At 34.4% G+C, this 23,194-nt stretch overlaps 1 protein-coding gene across 1 annotated transcript; it reads right to left on the bottom strand.

The window, feature by feature from the left end:
* Nucleotides 1–5,430: 5,430 nt before the first annotated feature.
* LOC116141946 lies at nucleotides 5,431–22,559 on the bottom strand. Its single transcript, XM_031427418.1, has 6 exons — nucleotides 22,389–22,559; nucleotides 8,350–8,590; nucleotides 7,986–8,225; nucleotides 7,529–7,746; nucleotides 7,000–7,254; nucleotides 5,431–5,895 (listed from the first exon to the last, which is right to left on the bottom strand). Exons 1-6 carry the CDS (start codon nucleotides 22,557–22,559, stop codon nucleotides 5,650–5,652), a joined length of 1,371 nt encoding a protein of 456 aa, XP_031283278.1. The 3' UTR covers nucleotides 5,431–5,649.
* Nucleotides 22,560–23,194: the final 635 nt, after the last annotated feature.

Genomic DNA, 23,194 nt, shown 5'->3' with positions numbered 1-23,194 from the left:
TGTGAAAATATACTACCAAGGTACAAGTACTATTGGATCGGCCCTTAACTACGCCCTATGGGCTCTCGAGATTTACCCTCCCATCCTTTAGGCTCCTATTGGTTCACATATCCCAATAAAGTTAATTTTATTCCACCTATTTTTAAAATTATTTAATTTCCTTTAATTTTTTTAAATTGATTAATTTAATTAAACAACCTCTAATTTTTTTAAAATTAACAAAAACACTCTAATAATCTAAATTTACCAGATTTTAGCCACTACTACCAGAAGCTGGCTAGAATCTGGTGTAATGACGTACTACCAGCTGAATCTAGCAGGTAGTGGATCAATCTAGCTTTTTTCATGCAGATTCGCGTTGGATCTGACTAGAAAAAGTCAGATCTACGGCTAAAGATCTGGCCATCTTTTGCCGTAGACAATCGTCAACGACGACCGTATCTTCGGCCATCGTTGATAACCAAATACAGCCAGATTTGGCCGTCAATGGCCAGATCTAGTTGTAGATTTGGCATTTTCCTGCCAGATCCACAGTGGATCTGGCTGAAAAAGACCATATCGATGTACGACCAGCAATATCGAGCTGGTCATACTCCGATAAGACAACTCCGGCCACCCTCCGGCGGTGGTGGCCGGCTGTCCGTATTTATTAGTGGATTGTGAGTGTTTTTGCTAACTTTGAATATTTTATTATAGGAGTGTTTAGTAAATAAATAAACATAGGGGTATTTATGTTAATTTCCAAAATTCTACATCGTAATACCCACTCAATTTAACTTTTTTCAAAAGATTATTCTAAAAATTACCCAATAATGAACCAAACGGAGCCTTAACTTTTCAAACCCTATTTTATCATATTATCCTATTAAATCCAGTAAAATATATATTTGTTTTAATATTAACTATTCAATATAAGATCAGTAATGTAAATCACTCAGAATCAACATGTATATATTTATATCATTATTCATATACATGTTCATATATTCATGGAGATTTATGGAAGCGAAATAATTTAATCACTAACCTCCAGCCATAGCAATTTGTTGTTGTTGTGTTCTTCAAAGGTTACAAACTCTTCCAATGCACTGCAGTTTTCAGAACGATGGTTTTTGGGAAATCAGAATTAATAGCGTTTATTGGAGACCTGTAACTGTTCCCCTTTTAAAGCATGTAGAAGTTTTTCCATCGAAGACAATTGTTGGGGATGACTGCTAAGAAACTGCTCAACAGTTGAATTTTATATAAAATAATATATATAAAAGTGAAGGACCAAATAGTAATTTTAGGCAATGAATTAATTAAAATTCTAACATTCAATTCAAAATCTATTCTTATTTTATTCAACTTAAAACATTTAACAATTACTATTCTTAATAAAAGTTTATAAATTAACAAAAACAATACAAAAAAGTACCAAACACATTCTCAGAATCCTATCCTACTTGATTAAATCCTATTCAGCTTAAACAAACGAAGCCTTACATTTTAGACAAGGGAAGTGATTTTTAATAGGTCGAACTACATCTTCCCATCCGAAGTTTGCCTTAACAATAATTTACTACTCGAAAAGTTTGAAAACAACAATTACCCACCATATGGACCCTAAACATCCTGGCCAATTCACATTGTTCTTGACTGACCCAAGCCTGAGCCAAGGGAAAATCGCCTCTGTTCAGGCACTCCTTCCGGCACCTGAAGATCGTGCTCATGCGCTGAAACCCCAGTGGAACACTTTTAGCACGTCTTCCTCACTGAATGGTTTTGGTATTCCCTGCGAACAGACTCCTCTACATCTCTTATGGCCAAACTCTCTCAAAGATTGGCCCTTCACTCAGAACTTCACCCTGAAATTCAAGCGTAGGTTTCCTAACATAAATGTCTCACAAACATACTGTATCGTTGCAGCTAGTTAAGGCAGGATTATCCAATAAGGGGAAACACTATTCCGTTGTAAACGAAAAATGATAAATTTGCATTCTAATTAAAATGAAAACTTCACCAACAACAGCATCACTACAACCAACCATTACAATCACTAACAGAGGAAATATGTGTATACCAGCAAGAAAATGCTTGGAAGCTTTTATTGTTGAGAAAGATAAAATAGATTCCCTTCTTTGCTAAGCGACACTGCCATCACCATTGTCACTTCGTCCAGCTTTCCAATGGAAGGTTTGGACGATAGAAATGTTGAAGCAATTTGGAAATCTACGACTAAAAAAAGCATAATTTTCTCCTAGTAACCACTTCTTCACCAATTCTTCTCATTTCTTCTGTTTATCCATGCTTGATTCATATGGTTAATCATGGGGCAAAAAATGCAGCACCTGCAGAACCAGGGAAGACATCAGAAAATTCACATAAAGTTATATTAGTGGAGAAGATTTAGTCCAGTTCATCAAACTAAGAGTAAAAATATTATTTAAAACTGTACAACCGCAATGTTTCCTAAACTGATATAAATAGTCCAGGCCCTGCTACATAACAGGATGCTGACCTGTTAAGTAGCAAGAAAGTAGTTACAGACTTATGCATCATATAACAAAAAAAGACTTGATTTACCTGCAATTCTGTTAGGAATATATTTCAGTGCAGCCAACGCAGAATTGCGGCTTCACTAGAGTAAAACCCAAGCACCCCAAACCTTGCCACTGATTACCAACATGAATCCGCTAGGTCCGTATATCGATGCTGATAGTTAAGATTCCGTCTAGGATAAGTTCACTCTCATCCAAAAGCCGGAAGATCAATATGTCAACCAAGTGAACCCAACTCTTCCAGCATGACTTTTGAACACCAGGTATTCCCTTTCATAGTACAATTTTTTTTTTTGTTAAAAATAGTCAGGTAATGATCTCCACTGCCCTCAATTTCCTCGCCCCCCACGACAATACACACGCATACAATATTCATGATACCACGTTTCTTATGAACCACCAGATTTGTCTATTCTACCCTCATCGTGAGGAAAGAAAGGGAAATGTTGAGCAATCACAAGGAAACAGAATCTAGTCTTGTTCTGAAACACCTAGCTCCTCCGATAAGTCCATCCTTTCCTCTGCCAACCTGCTCTGGCCTTGGGAGCAGTATTGGCGACTTCAGATGAAGATTCATGCCCACGTTTCTTCAACTCGTTGGAACCAATTATCATGATTTGAATTAAGACTTAGCGCTGCATAACTGTTTTAACCGTGTTCTTAAATGTTTATCAGTCTCATACAGCTATGATAAGAAGAATAAATATTATCCAAATATGAATACATCAGAGAATAAGACAACTTTCTACTCAACCATAGAAAACTGTAATTCCAATAAAAATAACCACACACAACATACAAATAATCAATATGTCAAAGGACCAAATTAAGAAGTCAAAAAACTACAAACTCGCGTGATCGCCTTTACGACACACGTATACTACTAATATAAACTTAGTTTTGCATAACTTTTTCATAATCCGCAGAATAATCCAACAGAGACCACACAGATGAATTTCATACGTTCAATCACGAAGGCATCCAAGCAAAATCCAAAGAATATGGGTGATTTTTTTCATATGTTTTCAATCACTTCCATTCAGATGCGTAGTTTGGTGGCAAAGTTCTTTACCATGAGCAGTCCTCCCTGATTACATATAAAAACAATAAACAAAAACTTATCAAAGTTGAACGTTAGTAACCATAGGTCATGAATCACACAAATAGCAAGTAATTTCTCATGATTCCCAAGCCAGATTGGAATCTTCAATATAATAAACAATCACAATAAGGAAAAAAAAAAAAACAAAATACCAGAGAGAGCGAGGATAAAACGAAGAAAACAACGGCCAGGCGTGAACCGGATCTCTATCCTCGGAAACAACTCGTTCAAAAAGTCTTAATCGCCCGAAACCTTAGCCACCGGTCTCCGAGTTTTTGCATAATAAAACGAGTCCTCATGTTATTTACAGTCTGCTGCAAAATATCCTTACAGCCTTTCACCTAATTCTAAAAGCATCTCTCACCCCATAGTTCAAAACCCCGTCACTTGATCCTTTTTTGTAAATCTCTCCTTCGCATTTTCCGGTTCATATCCACGTCGTTTTTCCTCGTCGTAGTACGACATACCTCGGATCTCCCGCCGTATCGTATTGCCGGATCTTCCCTACACTCGCCAGTTTCCTCTCGCCACGTGTTCACTCTTCCTCTCATCTCCTCATTTCATTGAACTCGTAAAAGTCCTACCGCTCCACTATGAATGTTTATTCTCTGTTAGAGTTTGCTTTAATCGAGAAGATTCCATTAATATCCTGACCTCAAATCATAACAAAAACAAACCGTAAACTGAAACTTTAGATAGCGTGATTTGGATTCTCGCTTTGTTTACTCACTACACATTCAACCGACCATTATCAAGCGAATCTTCTTTCACTAGAAAATTTACTAAAAAAAGGGGCAAAGCACTTTCGATCATTGCTCAATCATCTCTCACGTTCCTACATCTCTAACACCGTTGGCCTTGATGATATCCCTATTGTCCCCACATGATTTTTCTATTATTTATCCGTTGTAAGGTGAGGGAAATTTGTTGTAAAACGGCGTGGATTGCTTCAGTAAGTGTAACATCATTCTATTGATAGCAACAATTGTAGTTAGTCTTTCATAACCCTTGGAAATTTAATTTTTATTTTAATTTCTATGAATTATCACCCAAAGGAAACCGCGCTATTGCCTAACCTCTAATCATGGAAAAGTTTAAGATGATGTTATAGATGTTGCAACCAGTGTTTTAAAACCTGGTCTGGTCCGACTGGTTGAATCGGGACCTAGGGCCTTCATCGGATTAGGTTACAAATTTTTATATTCATTGAAAACCGTAGAAATTAGAACATTAATCCGTGACAATTGAAGACTGGAATGTTAAGACTTTTGAAAAGAAATGGTCAGTGAGTATAATGGTGGTGACGGTGGTGATTTTTGGTGAGTGAATCGACTGGAAATACAAAACTATGTTGTCAAAAAAAGCTTGCTATTGTCGGCGATTGGGGAGGCGAACGGGGGATGGGTGAGGTGGGTTTTGGGTTAAGAGATTGAAGGGAGTGTTTTCGTGGTGATGGGGAGTATTGTCCTCGCTAGAAATAGACCCTATTTGCTAACGTCGACGGTGGTGTTTGAAGTGTTTTTACAATATTTCAAATCTATAAGAACTTACATGTAATTTTTAGGGGTATTTTTGTTTGATTTGAAACCTTTAGACGCAGATAAAACCGGTCAACCCAAGATCCAACCACTATGCTAGGTTTCACCTCGTTTTGGGTTTTAAAACACTGGTTGCAATATACATGTTTACTTTTTCATTTCCCAGTTTATATTTACAGTAAAACATTATTAAAATCTCGTCTTAAAATAATACTACAAGATAAACCGTTCAATATAAATTCCTGACCACTCAACATAGAACCAAAAGAAAAATTGGTAAAAATTCCTTCTTACTTGAGAACATCTCTCGTTAAATGTTTTTGTCATCCAAAAATTGTAATATAGAAAATTACAATTTCATCTTTCATGCTCTCTAAGCGGAAGAGCACCCTGTAGTATTTACATAAAATTGGAAGGGTCAAAATAAAAGGAAAAAACCTTGGTAAGATTGTAGTGAGATTATTATTCTTCAATCCGTAATGCCGTATGCCTCTTTGGTGTCTCCTTCAAATGGAGCTTCAACCATTTCCATTTTCTGTTCTAGAGGGCCTTGAGGGCTCCCAAAAAGAGTGGAAAAAATTTGCCAGTGGCATTCATCACAGAAAAAGAAATAAGAAAAGTGGCCTTCGTATGGGAGTTTATGTATAACTGCTGCAGGTAAAACTCGGTTTATGTAGTCAGTCATTGAAGGTGGAACAACTTGATCATCCATTCCCTGTTTAGCATTGATAAGGAAAAGAAAGATTAAAAGAGAAATCAATTATATTGAATTTTTGAAATACCGTAATAATCCGAATATCTACGAGAAGAAATTATTAATACACTTGAAATTTGAAGAGCCTATGCAAGTTATCACAGTAAAAATGGTCACTACTTAATAAAGATTCCCAAATGTTTGCTCTTATCTTTCGGGGTTCATAAGGAGATTCCAGAGATAGCATAGATTGCAGGCTTGGTGGTGACATATAAGATTGACAAGGATTTGTTTGAAATGTGCCCAAACAAAGGGAGACATAAAATCAATTCAAAATTTGAAAAGGTTGTGTTTGTTTGACTATCCCAACCCTATCAAAATACATATTTGTTTCAATATTCAAAATTCTTTTTAAAATCTAATCATATTCTATTCAACTCAACTCAAAACATTAACAATTATCTTTCTCAATAAAAATTTTAAAATTAACAAAAACATCCCCACAAACCCAAGCCACTATCGCCTGCCAATAGCCACTGCCGGCCGCCGTCGCTGTAACGACACACGACCGGCTGAATCTGGCCGGTTGTGCGTCGATCTGGCCAGAAATAGCCAGATTTACGGTCAAAGATCTGACAGTTGATGGCCAGATCTAGCCGTCAATGGCAATCATATCTTAGCCATTGTTTGGCCGTCAACGGCCAGATCCACGGTGAATTTGAGTGAAAAATGCCGGAATGGCACACAACGAGGTTTAGTTAAATTAAAAAACTTAAGGGTTAAAAATAATCTAAATTTTTTCAGAAAATGCTATTAAAAAAGGTACCAAAAACTTCTTAGAATCCTATCCTATTTTCCAAAAATGCTATTCTAAATAACTAACCAAACGGACCCAAGTTTCCAGCAAAACCTTGGGACTTGATGTAACAGTTTATATATAGCTAGTTTTCTAAAATGAAACATAATAATGATTAATATCTCACAAATTTTATTTTATTATTCCATTAGTAATAATTCTATGACAAACAACTCTCACAAATGATACATGATATTTTCTTCCAAATTTGAGTTTCTTATTAAAAGAATTATATTAATATGATAGAGCAAGAGAGAATATGTGCAAACCTGCCATATGTGTATTGGACCTAAAAATCCTGCCAATTCACATTGTTCTTGACTGTACATCGACCTGAGCCAAGGAAGAATCCCTCTTCTCAGGCACTCCTTCCGCACCTGAAGATCTGCCAGGCTGAAACCCCAGTTGGACAATTGTAGCACAGCTTCCTCAATGAATGGTTTTGTATTTCCCTGGCGAACAGACTCCTCTACATCTCTATGCCAAAACTCTTCAAAGATTGGCCCTTCAATCAGAACTTCATCCTGAAATATCAAGCGTATGTTATTCAAATCACATAAATGTCTCAAAAAATAATGTATGCGTTGCAGCTAGTTAAGGCAGATTATCCAATAAGGGGAAACACTCCGTTGTAACAGAAAAATGATAAATTGCATTCTTAAATTAAAACATGAAAACTTCACCAACAACAGCTATCACTAAAACCAACCATGCAATCACTAACAGAGAAATATGTGATAGACGCAAATGAAAATGCTTGGAAGCGTTTTGATTGTTGAGAAAGATAAAATAGATTACCTTCTTGCTAAGCGACAATGACATCCACTTGTCAATTCGTCCATGCTTTCCAGATAGGAAGGTTTGACGATAGAAATGTGAAAGCAATTTTGGAAATCTACGAGCTAAAAAAAACATTAATTTTCTCCTAGGTAACCACTCTTCCCAACTTCTTCTCATTTCTTCTTTAGTCATGCCTGATTCATATGGATTAATCATAGGGGCAAAAAATGCAGCACCTGCAGAACCAGCGAAGACATCAGAAAATTCACAATAAAGTTATATTAGTGAGAGAAGATTTAGTCCAGTTATCAAAATAAGAGTAAAAATAATTATTTAAAACTGTACAACGCAATTGTTTCCTAAACTTGATATAAATAAGTCCAGGGCCTGCTACATAACAGGATGCTGACCTTGTTAAGTAGCAAAAAAGTAGTTAGAGATTATGCATTCATATAAAAAAAAAAGATTGATTTACCTGCAATTCTGTTAGGAATATATTTCAGTGCAGCCCAAGCATGCATGCTTCCACTAGAGTAACCCAGCACCCAAAACTTGCCACTGATACCAACAGAATCCGCTAGGTCCTGTAGATCTGATGCTGATGAGTTAAGATTCCGGCTAGGACAAGGATCACTCTCTCCAAAGCCAGGAAGATCATATGTCACCAAGCGAACACCAAACTCTTCAAGCAGTGACGTTTTGACACCAGGTATACCTTTCATAGTACAATTTTTTTTTTAAAATATCAGTAATGACTCTGCCCCAATTTTGACCAATACCATGCATACAAATTTCATCAATACCACTTTCTTAATGAACCACAGATTGATCTATTCTACCTGCAAGTCTGGAGGAAAGAAAAGAATGTGGAGCAATCACAGAGAATCTAGCTCTGTTTGCTGAAACACCTAGCTCATGATAAGCCAAGTTCCTGCCGTCTGGGAGCAGTATGCGACTTGCAGATGGAAGATGCATGCGCACTTTCTTCACTGGTTGGACCAAGTTATCATGATTTGAAGTAAGACTTAGCGCTGCATAATGTTTAACAGTGTTCGTAAAATTTTTATCAAGCTCATACCGCTATGAAAAAGAATAAAATGTAATTTCCAATTGAATACAATCAAGAAATAAAAGACAACTTTCTACAACCATAGAAAATGGAATCCAATAGAAAATACCACAACAACATACAAATAATCAATATGTCAAGGACCTAAATTAAAGTCAAAACTTACAAACTCAGGGATCCTTTTGATAATGAATACTGAGATCTACATTACACACACATTATACTTTAAACTTAGTTTTCATACCGAGAATACAACAAAGACCACAGAAGTTTAAATACTTCAATCACGAAGCATCCAAGCAAATTCAAAGAAATATGGGTGATTTTTTCATAGGTTATCACTTCAATTCAGATGCAGTATTTGGTGGCAAGTTCNTGTTGATACATTATTACGAGAAAATGTTTAACACTCCAAGAAGTTATAAATTGATTGACTATCTTTCTCTATCGATCCCTGATAAGAGTGTAATTTATATATTTTTATTCCTTCCATATTATGTTTTTTGTTATGTTTTATGCCTAGTTGAGTTGATTAGAGTTTATTTTGTAGGTTTGACATATTTGGATAGACTTTATGAAATAATTGAGAAAAGATTAGGAAATTCCAGAGTTTTTGTTATTTTGACCAGTGCTGCGTTTTTCAGATTTTTCATAGAGTCAGATTTCTCGATTGCAAAAGGGTTCTTTAGGAAAAGTAAAGTAGACAAATCAAGCTTCCCAGGAAGGTATTATGGGCGAGAATTCGAGTTCGTTCGGGCCCTCATTAGTTGTTGCAAAACCGGACCTGGAATCCTATTCGCGGAAGGATTTCCTAGCTGAGTATCGAGTCTTTGAATGGGCCTAACTAGAGCTTCAGATATCGAAAGCAGCTGATTCAAAAGCCCAAATTCATCTACACATCCGGGACTACAACTTTTATGTAGTGACCAAGCCCATAAAAGTTCTTTTACATTGTGAGAATCCTAGTGCAAACTGGATTACGAATTCTGCTGTCCATATCTTATAAGATTTTGACAGTTTTGGAAGTCTATCGTTTAGGAAAGATCTAGCAAAGTAATTTCCGTTTTTCCTGGGGGAGAAAGAAGAAAAAAACATGTTATTTATTTATGAGTTGTTAGGTTAAAAGGAAGGAGGACAACAGTAGGTTTTTTGGGTTTTCTTTTACTTTCTACGTCAAGATGTGCGGCTAATCTTTCTTCTTTAGTTCAAGGGCATTTTGAAGCCTAAATTCATTTCATTGGTGTAACTTAACTTTAGTAACATTTTTCTCAATCTCGTTTTTATTGGAATTGTTTATGTTATTCTATTTTAATTGTTTATAATTTTCTGTTTGGGTGATTTAGTAATGGCCTGCTGAATTGTTTAATCGGAATTTTATCTGTTAGAATTAGGAAGTGTGATACGTAATTGTCCTCTTTCTATTCAATGAGTAACACATGATGACAGATGATTATGGACAAGTTTTCAATCTGTAACCTTGAATAACATAACCTAAGTTTAATAATCCGATCTTGTGTGATTGTTGCTTGGATTGATCTATTTTCCTAGTGCTTAAGGCTGCCATTGAATTAAATTTAGAGAGCTTATTCTAGGTTGTTCAAGGGTTAGGATCTAATTGAAGAGCTTTTTCAGTGGTGATTATTAAGGAAAATTAGGGTAACAGAGCTTGTTGTTTCCTAGGGTCAGTAATTCCATAATAACGAGATAGAATAATATTACAGTTAGTTCGTGTCCAATGCATGTTTAGGTGGATCTTGAACCGAGAACTGGTTGTTTTTAATTTGATATTTTCTACCATTGGAGATTTATTTGTTTCACTTTAGATTGCATTGATTACAACCCCTTTCATTAATTACGCTGTCGTGTTTACTGTTTAGGATTTTATTTTATTTTCCTGTTATCTTCGCTGTGGTTATTGGCATAGAATATAGGATTTAATCGAATCATTCCCTGTGGGATCGACCCTTGCTCACCCTATATACAATTTAATAGTTAGGTTAGTAAGGTTAATTAATTTGGTGCATTCGGCACGCTACCAGTCCCCTAAGTAGGTAATCCCCACTTCAATCCACCTTCCGACTTCCCGAATTATTTTATGCAGAAATGTGAAATTTATCAAAGGATGGTAGGCTTTATAAGCCTAAGTATCGAACTACTCTCCACTAATGAAGACTAGACATCACTAAGGATCAAAAGGTCTTTGTTGGCTTATAACGTTAGGCTTGGGTGTGTGGCTCAAAAAAAGGGGTAGGAAAAACAAAGTAAGAGAACTCGGTTTTCCTCATGTAAACACAAAGAGCAACATCTACAAAACCCATTCTTTCTCATTTTCCAACCAACTTTTACAATCTTTTTCACAACCCCCAAACTTATGCATTTCTTATTTTTGTGCTGGAAATGCATAAGGAAATCAGAAATTTAATTACAACTATCTACAGAGTTTTTTTTTTTTTTTATGCATATTTAATAATCCTCTTTTTCCCTATGATTTTGCATTGAATTTCAATAGGATTTAGGATAATTCTCATACAATTTGGGCCATAATTGCTACCTAATTATATTAATTTTTCTTTGCAGGCCTAAACGATGATTTTGAGCATAAATGATAGTTTTGATCGTAAATTGCGTAGCTTGATCTTGGAAACTCGGAATGACCTGAATATAGAACCTATGGAAAACTAAGACGCAGAGCTACAACTTTCATGTTTTTGGATTTTCCTAATTATGACTGGAAAAGAGTGAAAACTTGGCTTGAAGTCGTAAACAGTACGTTAGTAACTGAAGAAAAGGTCTTTGGATGTGCTTCAGTATGTTGGCCATAACTTGAACTGTAGATCTCTGATTGGGCTTATTCTTAAACGAGTAGAAATATAATTAAAAGGGATACAATTCATATGTTTACCACTTTTCCAAATTCAGATTCTATCAAGCTCAAATTTGGCCCAAAATATTCTCGCTGGGGCAAAGAAAAATATTCGCCGTGGTGAAACTACGTCAGATGTGAAAAATAAAACGACGCATTTTGGCTTGCTAAGGCTTCATCCTTAAGTGAGAGAAGTATAAATTAGCACAAAAATGAAGGGAAAAGGGTCTTGGTTCGTCATTTGGGAGATAGTTCATGGAATGAGAAGAGTATTAAAGATTTGGGCTTCAAATAAGAGAAGATTTCTCCATCTTTTGCTTGTTTTACAATGATGAACGTTGATTCAACTTGTCTTTGTTATTTTATTTTGTTTTTAAGTATGAACTGAATTTTTTATCTAGGGTTTGCTGTAACCTTGATACAATGATTCAAATTTATATGTTTTGATTTACTTTGAGTTTTAATTTCATGATTGAGTGTTTACTCTTTGCTTAATGACTTTTGGATGCTTGATCACCATTCAAATGTATGTTGTTCACAATGAGATTGAGAAGTGATTTGTGATTGTGCCTCTTGGGATAAATACCATAGATTGAGCAAAAACTAAAGATAGATAAACACGATCTATGAAATATAGATAGAATTCCATAAAGCTTAAAAAACTTTAAACTATTAATCTTCATTTTGTTGGGTGCGGAAGCTTAATAGGGATAAGTAGGAAAATATAGCCTAAGAAGGTATGTTTTACAACTTAGGGAATTCGATTTTCAATCAAGGAATTAGAACTTGGGTAATAGATTCTATGATTTGGTTAGCGTATCTAGGTGAAATCAACACCCTAACATTTTTTCAGCATTGTTTAATTAGTTAAGTTGTTGGGTTTTGCTTTAATTTCATTATCATTCATTTATATTTTGTTAATTTGTACTTAGTTGTTAATTTTCCACTAATCCAATTTATTGTTGCTTCAATTAGGACTTAAACTAGAGAAATTAGTATTTACTAACACTATCCTCATGGGAATAGTACTCTACTTATCACTTTATTACTTTTTACGACTGGTGCACTTACTACATATGCACGTTTGTGAAAGCACGCATCAAGTTTTTGGTGCCTATGATTTTTGGCCCACTATTTAAGAGAGACTTAGTTCATTTTTGAGAGGAGGTTGACATATTTAGATAAGGGGGAGAGGAGAAGAAGATTTGAGGAATTTGGGTCTCCAAAATAGGGAAGAATTCATTCCTCTCTCAATTTCTAATATGTGGAACTCCACATTTATAGTTTACGTGAACTAACTCACTTTTGGGTTATGGTTTTGATGTAACTTGGATTACAATAGTTTAGTCTATAAATTTGTGTTGTTTTTTAGTTCTATTGCTTGGATCATGTGTTTATTCTTGTTCTTAATGCAGTTGGATGTTGATTTCTTTTGATTCAATTGAATGTTGAGCATGATGAGACTGAGAAGTGATTCATGTGTTAGTTTCTTAGAGTAAACACTGTTAAGCAAACGCTAGAGATAGGTTTAACAATCTATGAAATCTTTATAGGATTCCATTTAGCTTGATAGACTTTGAACTATTAACCTTCATTTTGTTAGGTGCAAAAGCTTAATAGGGATAGGTAGGAGAATATAGCCTGAGAAGGTATATTCTATAACTTAACGAATTCGATTTATAATCCTTGCATGTGAATTTGGAAGCAATATAAATTGTAGGTTAAAGTAGAGTATTCTAGTGAAGTCGAACCCTAACCTCTTTTGCCTTGATTTGAATTTCTGTTGATTAGTTTAGTGTTAATCTTAGTTGTTTGATTTTGTGTTTTAATTCTGGCTTTACTTTCCCCCACAGTTCCACCGTTTTTGTATTCTTCAATTAGTAATAGAATTAGGAAACTCGGTAATTAGCATGCAATCCTCATGGGATCGATACTCCACTTTATCATTGTATTACTTTTTGCAACTAGTGCACTTGCTACATATGCATGTTTGTCAAACCACGCATCACCATACAAGGATTTAGATTCACTTATGTATGTTTGGAGGCTCCTTCAAAAGTCTCTGATTCAATTTCACTTCCGATTCAATGTAGAACAGCACGAACGTTGATTCACACGAAGATAATCCAAAGAACCAACCGTTGTTTTGCTAGAACAACAAGATGACTTCAAGAATCAAGAAGAAATAATTTTTTTCTTCTCCACTCAATGAAAAAGAACGTGAGAGAGAGAGAGAGAGAGAGTGGGGTAGGTAGGGGTGTGGAAATCCGGTTAACCGAACTAGATTGCCCACTTTTCAAATCGAACCAGTTTTTGGTTCAAAGGATAATCCAAACCGAAACCGAACCAAATTATCTTTTGAACCGGTTATTAACCAAACTGAATAATCAATTCAGCTATCGGTTAACCGGTTTTAAAGTACCCATAAGGACACCAAATGGGTGCCTCACAACTGCAATCCCTAATGCTAAAAATCTACCAAACCATCGAAGAAGAAGAAGAAGGCTGAAGTTCGATCATGGTGTTCTCTTTCGCCTCTTATCCAAATCCAAATAGAAAAGTAGTGAAGGAGAAGACGAAAAGAAAAAAAGAACAGAAAAGTGAAAGGAAAAGAAGGTGAAAACGAAAAAGAAAAGAGGAGAAGCAAACCAAGAAAAAGTGGTGAAGAACAGGAAAAGCACTGAAGCAAATTGCACTGCAGACCCAATGCCCAAGAAAAAGTGGGGGAAAATGAGGGAATTTTTTTTTTTAGTTTTTTTCAAAACCAATTTTGAAAATTGGTTTCGGTCAATTGGTTTAATATTACTCTTAAACTGTTAACCGAACCGGAAAATTGGTCTGGTCATTTTTAAAAATCGAAACCAAACCGGTTAAGCTAGAAAATCGGTTTTTCGGTTTGGTTTTAGTCCTATTTTCCGGTTTGGTTACCTTTTTTTTTTTTTTTTTTTTTTNTATAAAAGTGAATTGATATGAAATGGGGTCATAAAAGAAAAAAGAAAATATTTAAAGTGTCTCTACCATATGAACGAATGTTACTTTGTGACCTAATTTCAATTCCCCTTCACATGGCCATCAAGATAATTCAGTCGCATTAGGTTCAAATTTTCAATGGGGTAGGTTAGGTTGATTTCCATCTGCCTATATATGTTTACACATGTTTTATATGTATATATATAACAAAAATAATTAATAATTTAACAGGTTAAAATAATATTATATAGATATCTTTGATAACCATTATTTAAATTTATACTGTTATCTTGAAAATATGTTCGTATAGATTTAGTTTCTTTTTTAATGATGAAATGAATTATATATATTGAACTATAAGAGTGTGTTTTCTGGTTATCGTGAGATATATTATTAGTATCGGGTATTTTTTTTATTTTTTTTTAACAAAAATCATATTTGGAAATTGTTAAACCCGTTCAAAATTAATGAAAGTTTCACCCCGAAAATTAAAATTTTTAAAGGACAGAAATTTGAAGATTAGAGACGGAAGAAACCGAGTGTCTTTCAGAATATAAGATTAAATCTTTGACTATCATGGAAACTAAGGAATAAAGAAGCATATTATATAAAAGCAATAATACATTAATATTAAGGGGTAATTACCTCTATGACAATAACCCCTGTGGTATTGGATATTATTGTGAACCCCCTGTTGTTTGTCATAGTTACTGACATAACCTAAGCAGCTAAATACCTTATTTACCCCTGGCATACGCTTAAAATGTTAATTTTATATGGTAGCAAATCAACATGTTAGTAAATGACACAAATGCCCTCAAGGATGCTAGGATATTACGCAAATAAAGTAATATACATTACACTAAAAAATACTGCAAAAAAAGAAACATATCTGTTGGGATTCCAAAGGCTATTTGCTTCAAACAATATCCGTTATATTTATAACTGCATTTACATTTATGCCCTTTATCTGTTATATTTAACTATAAAACCTTAACGTTTGGCAATTTGCAGAGGGTTCAAAACAATATCCAATACAACAGAGGGTTTCTTGTCATTGGTGCAAACCTCAAGGGGGTTTAGATAATGTAAAAATAATAATACAAGCTATCTATATAGTTAATATTAATATATGAATGTGAACTAGATGCTAGTTGATCAAATAGCATAGCTTTATCTGGTATATATTATTACATTTATACCCTTTATCTGTTATATCTAACGATACAACCCTAACGTTTGACAATTTGTAATTTTGTAAGGGGTTCACAACAATATCCAATACGACAGGGGGTTTATTTAATTAGGGAAAACCTTAGGGGGTTTAGAGTATGTTATACAAAATAATAATACATAACTATGTATATATAGTTAATATTAATATATGAATGTGAACTAGATGCTAATTGATCAAATAGCATATAGCTTTTCTAATGCTAGGCTAGCTCCCAAATTAGGTCACGGGGAGCCCTTTCTATATAAGAATAATGTGACAAATCTTATTGTATAATATTAAACAAAAAATCAAACCGTATCTACACATCGTGCATGGCTACTTCCATCAATTAATTTGACCAAACATTATTATTATTATTTTGTTCATACATATATAGTTAGTTAACCATAATATATAAATTATTATTATTGCAATTAAGAGCTAGCTAGATTATTAGAATAATAAGATCACAAAGTGACATATAATAATACATTTAGTGTTGGACCACCTTCATAATTATATATATATATATATTATAATTAATATATTGAATGTGGAGGGTACCAAACGTGAAAGGGTATATATATATATATATAATATTCATTATAATTAATATGCATGAATAAATGTGGATATTAATGTATTTATTATAGGTATTGTTGAATTTCATGAATTTGAAGAGATGTGTTGTATCACTTAATTCGTTACTTTGAATCCTATATATATGTGGATATATTAACAATGTGTTACATGATTTATCTGAAGAAAGAGAGGTAGTCAACTTTTAGCTATTATTTGTAATTGTTTTCTTTTGGTTTGGCCAGTATTGTTAAACTTTTTATTTTATTTTAATACAGGTATATACTTTTAGTCGAGTCATAATATTTGTCGTCGTTGTTGTGAATTACGTGCTATCGAAGGTAATGTATTTAGTTGCCTATGCCTCTGTAATTTTGGTTTATTATTGCTATATATATTTTGTTAGAATGTAAAATTTGTAGGCGTTGTTGCAATTTATTGACTACTGTGTTGTTATACTACTTTTCGATAGCTTATCATGTTTGTTATATAGTTTTTGTTAAAAGGTTATGTAAGTTATTGTATCGTTTTCACTATTTGGTTGTTTTAGTCCAGATAATAAACCGTAAATTCTGCTGCAGAATTGCCAAATCCATCGGCTGAACCAATAATTTTGTTATTTAATTAGAGTAAATGACATATTGCCACCCAAGGTTTGACGAAATTCCAAGTTAGTACCATAGGTTCCATTTATTCCAGATTCTCACCCTTAAAGTAACAGTGTTATGAATTTTTAGGGTTTAAAGGGTGCAATTACCATAATGCCCTTAACCCTAAATGAATAAATTATGTTTTAACCCCTAAATTAGTAGAATTATAAAACTTATCATTTTATTTTCAAATTATATCAAAAAAACCCTCAGTCACTACATACCCTCGTCGAACCCCCTGGTCACCTCCATCACCTTCCCCGTAGTCCGTCGTCCAAAACCTCTTTGGTTCCCAACTCATTTGCCCCTCCAATCGTCGGTGCCGTTAGGCTTAGTGTTTTGGTGTTCTTCACCGGATTCTGGTCGATTCCGACAACGAAAATCTAATTGGACACCACCAATGCAACCACCGTCTCCAAATCTATAAAACCCATATGTCCCTAGCAACCGTTTCGTCGTCATTCACCAGCCGAGAGTTCATGTTCATCGGCTATTTTTCGATGAAGTGGTGGACGGCAAACGGTGAGCTGCCGTGGCTGGAAAGGTTAGGGGTTTTGTAGGGGAGGATGTGAGTAGTCAAATGGTGGTGACAAGGGTGATTTTGGGTGAAAGAATCACCGAAAAAAGAGCGAAAAATATCGGAAATGCAAACTGCTAATGTGCGCCGGAGGACTGTTATAGGCGGTGGTCTGCTAACGTGTGCCGCCCATGTAAAATGACCAATTTACCCCTTTATCATTACATCAAACGTTTTTTCATCATTTTAAGGGTGAGAATCTAGAATAAATGAAACATATAGTATTAACTTGGGATTTTGTCAAACCTTGGGTGAGAATATGTCGTTTACTCATTCAATTATAAGAAGTTATAAGAAGACATAGGCAGACCATTCCAAACCACTTATTTGTCTACTACTGTACTTAACAAATCCATGTGGCAAATTATGTGGATCAATGGTTTTGGTGTTGTTTTCTAATGTCTTTGCTGAACCATTTTGATAACCAAGTTGTTGTTAATTGTACTACAGAATTGTTGGCAGTAGCCGAACCATATTGTTTCATTGTATGAGGAAATATGTAACTCTATTTAGATTTTACTATAGCATTACAAGAGTCCTGATGTCGAACCATTATTCACTGTCTTGTAGAATTGTAGCAAGCAACCGAACCATCTGTTTAATTGTATGAGGAACAATGCAAATCTATTTAGATTGTACTATAGAATTACAAGAGATTAACAATCGTAATTTTGTAATGTCCTTTTTAGTGAATATAATACCGTTTCAAAGTTCAAACTAAAAAATCGTAATAGTAATGGTATACGATTTGATGTATTACCTAGTACTTACAATTCATTTCATCAACTGAAACGTTTTATTATATTTTATGTTTCATTCTTTTTGCTGAGTTTAATTTGATTCACTATTTTTGTGTGAAATTTAATTTGAAGGATATGAAAGGTTAGAGATATTTATTTGAATATGAATGGATTATTTACTTTGGATACGTGCGTAGTTGTCATTTACATTCTACTCTAGGTCCTGTTCAATCGCTTTGAAAGGTTGTTGTATAATTTCTGTTTGAAAAATCACAGCTTTCTAACATAAATTTGAATCTATAATTGTAATTAGTTAATGTCGAACAATGATAAAATTGTTAACTAAAAGAAACTAAAAATTAAATATGGATAAATAGATAGACATAACCATATTTATTATTATATTAATTACGAAACAGTTGCAATAAGTATGAATATACTCATTCCACTGTAACTGGTGTTATTGGAAAGAATAATACTTTGCGTACTAACGGATTTTACTAACCAATGTACTAACCTTTGTTAAAATTACATATAGTATCCGTACTATGTATATAGTACCCGTACTATGTTTTAAGTTAGTACACTGATTAGTAAAATCCGTTAGTATGCATAGCATTACCCTATTGGAAAACACGTGACACGTCCCACCAATACAACACAATGGCCGAACAATTAAAGTCTCCACAACCATTACAACTACAAACACATCAACAACCGTTGGTCTAACATTACACGTTAAAAAACCCTTTTTGAACAATAATTAATTGCAACAACCAACAGGTCGAACCATACTATCAGGGTAAAAAACTATGAACTTTGTAATGCAATAAATTTACTACATATTTAGTATGATATTGCAAATAAAAAAATAAAAAAAAATTAGATTTCATACTATTATAATGTCTTCAAAAAACTAACCTTTAAGTTACTATTGAGTGTTTGAAAAACATGATAAATAGATAGACATAAATATAATAATTATGATATTAATTACGAAATTTATATTATTGAGAACCTAAAAGTTTTTTAAACATGGTTAACACAGTAGTACCCACTTAACTACAAACTCTTCATATTCAATTCTACTTAAAAGCACACCGATTATAGTATATAGTTTTGGTGTTTATTTTAACTTTTATATTAAATAAATAGCTATTCCACAATATCCGAAGAGTTATTTTAAAAATAATACTATATTTACACTACTCTTTTACACAATTTTCATTACATTATAATGTGGTATATACCACAACCACACAAATTCTATTATAATATTAAAGATATTTACCACAACCACACAAATTCTATTATAATTTTAAAAATTTAAAATTTATGTAATTGTGACATATACCACATCATGATGTAATAAATATGGTGTAAAAGAGTGGTGTAAATGTAATATTACTCTTATTTTAAACATCATGAATAAATGTGTGCTTTAATGAACAGTTGTTTGTTCATATTTTGTCTGTTTATATTCTCTAGTCATGGAAAGTCAATATTTATATCTGTATAAGGATAACCAAATAGAATTTATATTCCATTCAACAAGTCGTACACGTTCAAAAAAATTCCTCATTTCATTCACATATTCATTAGCCAATGACAAACAAGAAACCAACTATCAACAATAAAATGTATAAATTCAATATCCAATTAAATTCAATACAAACAATATACATTTAACACCACAAGGAAAATAATAATAATGTAAAAAAAAAATTGTATAAACATAGCCGAGCAAAGCATGGGCTTTAAGACTAGTTTCTTGAACAATTTTGCTCAACATTTAATGTAAAAACAGTAGAAAACATTTTATTTATTTATTTTATGACTAAAGCATTTACCCATCCAAGATTAGCCAATCTCCAAGTTCCCACCCATGTTTTCATTAATTCCAAATCCTACCCTTAAATTAACACCGTTAATGATTTTGGGTTCTGACACAGTATAGAAAGTGCTATTACCAAACTACACTTGAACCTTTTACTTTTGATTCAAAATAACCCCCACATCTCAAATTTCTCTCCATCATCTCCCCATCTCCACCTCCACCTCCACCTCTACCACCGTTGGCCAGGAGATCCCGGCCAAGCCAAAAATCAGGCTTGATTCTAGCATCGTTAAACCTCCCCAATACCACCATCAACATTCTCTTATCCTCCTCACCAAAACCCTTAACTTTTCCATCTAAGTGCACTCGCTAATCATTGGTTGTCGCTCCTTGCTGATCTACTCGACTTTTCAGTTTTCAAGTTGGATTCTGGTCGATTTCGGTGCCAAAAATAACCCATGACATCACCATCAGCATCCCCATCTCCTCCTTATCAAAACTCGTACCTCCCTCGATTGTTCCTACTCGTTGTTTATCGTTTGTCACTTGCAGTTGTTGTCGCCTGACTGTCACGTTTTTCGACTCGGCTAATGAGGGCATTATGGTAATTGACTAAGGGACATAGATGAAATTTTAAAGAAAGTGCAAGGGTAAAATGGGAAAGTATGCATATTAATATGAGATATTAAGAGTTCAAGCAAAAAGACCCTATCATTCTCTACTCCCTCTCACACTACTTCACTCTCAATTTCTCTCATCTCTTCATCAAATTTCCAAGGGATTTTAGAGGACTTTTGGTTGGATTTTGGTAGAGATTTGATCCTAAGCACCCAAAGGTAAGAATTCTTGCAATGGATGTGAGATTAATTTTTAAAATGTTGAATTCTTATAGTGTTTATGCTTAGGGTTTTAGAGAAAGAACAAGTCTACCAAAGAAAGAGAGATTCTAGTGGAATTACTCAAGCACAAGGTAAGTAAATCCTACCCTAAGTATGATTTAAGTTATGTTGTGTAGAGGACTTTCTTTATGCATATATATGTGTTATATGTAAAATTGTTAATGGATTTGGTGTTGAATAATGATTAGAACCTATCCATGAGAAGTTGTGTTGGTGTAGCTATTATTTGATGAATGTTTGGATGAGATTTGGAAGAATTGAAGTGAAAATTTTGAAGTGTGTATTTTGGGTAGATTTGGTGTTAATTATGGAGGAGTTTATTCCAAATTTTCAGTGGCCTAAAATAGAGATAAAAGGGTAGCCAAATTAGTGTTGATTTGTGTACATGAATTGTTTGATGAAATGTCAAAGAGAAGTGCATGTATGAGAATGATTATGTGTTACTTTGGGATGAGTTTGTAGAAGGTAGAGAATGACATGTTTGCTTTCCATAATGCATAATTGCATTTAAATATGTGAATTTAGAAAGAATTATAAGCATAAAACCATCAACATGCATACATATTCATAAGAGCATGAAAAAGCCCTAAAACATGTTAAAGAGAAAACAGAAAGAAGTGAGAATATTAAAGATATTCACATCTGAATTTTTCTTAAAGAAGTGTTAAAAAAAAGATAAAAAGAAGAGAAGGATGTTGCGATGGGGAGCCATGAGTGACATAGTCCCACATGCACGCCACCTTTAGTGAGCAGGCTCAGAATTCAGAAAGAAGAATTGTACAGTCCGTTAGAAGTGTGTGTGGATGAGGACTGTACCCAGAATTAGAGAATTCACTCACACAGCCAAGGCTCCAAATGTAACGTCCCACATGAGGTACGTTGTTATTTTTTCCTCTTTCGCTCTTATTTGAGTTGGTTTTTGGTAATATTGTTTGATTGAATGTTATGTTGAATGTTTGCCCTGAAATTGGTTGAAAATAGAAGAAGTTTAGTGTACCAAGCTTCGCCGGGGCGAAGGATAATCTTCGCCGCGGCGAAGATGTGTTGAAACCTCGGGGAAACTCTCTGGACAGTTTCGCCGCGGCGACAGAAGTTTCTTCGCCGCGGCGACAGACCGTTTAAAATGTTTGTTGAGTTTTAGATATTTTATTCCCTAAGAGCAATTTGACCATTCTACCCCTAATTAGCAGGAAAAGTGGGGAGTTAATTGTAAAGATTTTTCATAGAGAATATGTTGATATGGGGGTGAGTTTGTAATGAATCAAAGGATATAGATGGAATTCCCAAAGAAGAGTAAGGGCAAAATGGGAATGATTGTGTATAAATCTCATTAAAAGGAATTAAGAGTTAGCAAACCCCTCATTCTTCTTCTCAAAAACGCAACTCTCCATNCATTAATTCCAAATCTTACCCTTAAATTAACACCGTTAATGATTTTGGGTTCTGACACAGTATAGAAAGTGCTATTACCAAACTACCCTTGAACCTTTTACTTTTGATTCAAAATAACCCCCACATGTCAAATTTCTCTCCATCATCTCCCTGTCTCCGTCTCCACCTCCACCTCTACCACCGTTGGCCAGGAGATCCTGGCCAAGCCAAAAATCAGGCCTGATTCCAGCATCGTTAAACCTCCCCAACACCACCATCAACATCCCCTTATCCTCCTCACCAAAACCCCTAACTTTTCCACCAGAGTGTGCTCGTTAATCACTGATTGTCACTCCTTGCTGATCTACGCGACTTTTCAGTTTTCAAGTTGGATTCTGGTCGATTTCGGTGCCAAAAATCACCCATAACACCACCATCAACATCCCCATCTCCTCCTCATCAAAACCCCTACCTCCCCTGATTGTTCCTGCTCGTCGTTTATCGTCCGTCACCTGCAGTTGTTGTCACCTGACTGTTACGTTTTTCGACTCGGCTGCACCGCATAATGCCAATTTTCTACATATTGTTACCTATTGTTGTTTGTTTGTTTGTGTATTACTGTTGTGTTGTTTTTTTTAAGTGGTAATGGTGTTTGGTTGAATGAGGAGTGATTAGGGGGTGTGGATGCAAAAGGGACATCTGGTTTGGAGATCTGTGGTGGTGGTGGTTTGGAATGGGGGCTCTCTTGGAGTTTTTTCATTTCAAACTCAATGCAGTGGCAATAACCATTTTACCCTTTAACAATTACATTAATCAATTTTTTGTTAATTCAAGGGTGGGAATATGAAATTTACTCATTTTTTATATAAATGACCATGACATAAAATAATGAATGTAATGATGCAATATAAAA

Source organism: Pistacia vera, unplaced genomic scaffold (assembly GCF_008641045.1).
Source record: "Pistacia vera cultivar Batoury unplaced genomic scaffold, PisVer_v2 Contig401, whole genome shotgun sequence".
NCBI classification, from domain to species: Eukaryota; Viridiplantae; Streptophyta; class Magnoliopsida; order Sapindales; family Anacardiaceae; genus Pistacia; species Pistacia vera.
The sequence above is the reverse complement of the archived record's forward strand: the minus strand, read 5'-3'. Positions and strand labels throughout refer to the sequence as shown.

Excerpts from the sequence above, each read along its gene's own strand:
- LOC116141946 (XM_031427418.1), bottom strand. The coding sequence starts at position 22,559 with ATGGTGGTGTTGGGGAGGTTTAACGATGCTGGAATCAGGCCTGATTTT. Across the intron at positions 8,591-22,388 it reads CAAAAGTAAAAGGTTCAAGG|CGGTATGAGCTTGATAAAAA; the intron begins GTAGTTTGGTAA and ends TCTTTTTCATAG. Across the intron at positions 8,226-8,349 it reads TCTTTCCTCCAGACTTGCAG|GTATACCTGGTGTCAAAACG; the intron begins GTAGAATAGATC and ends GTACTATGAAAG.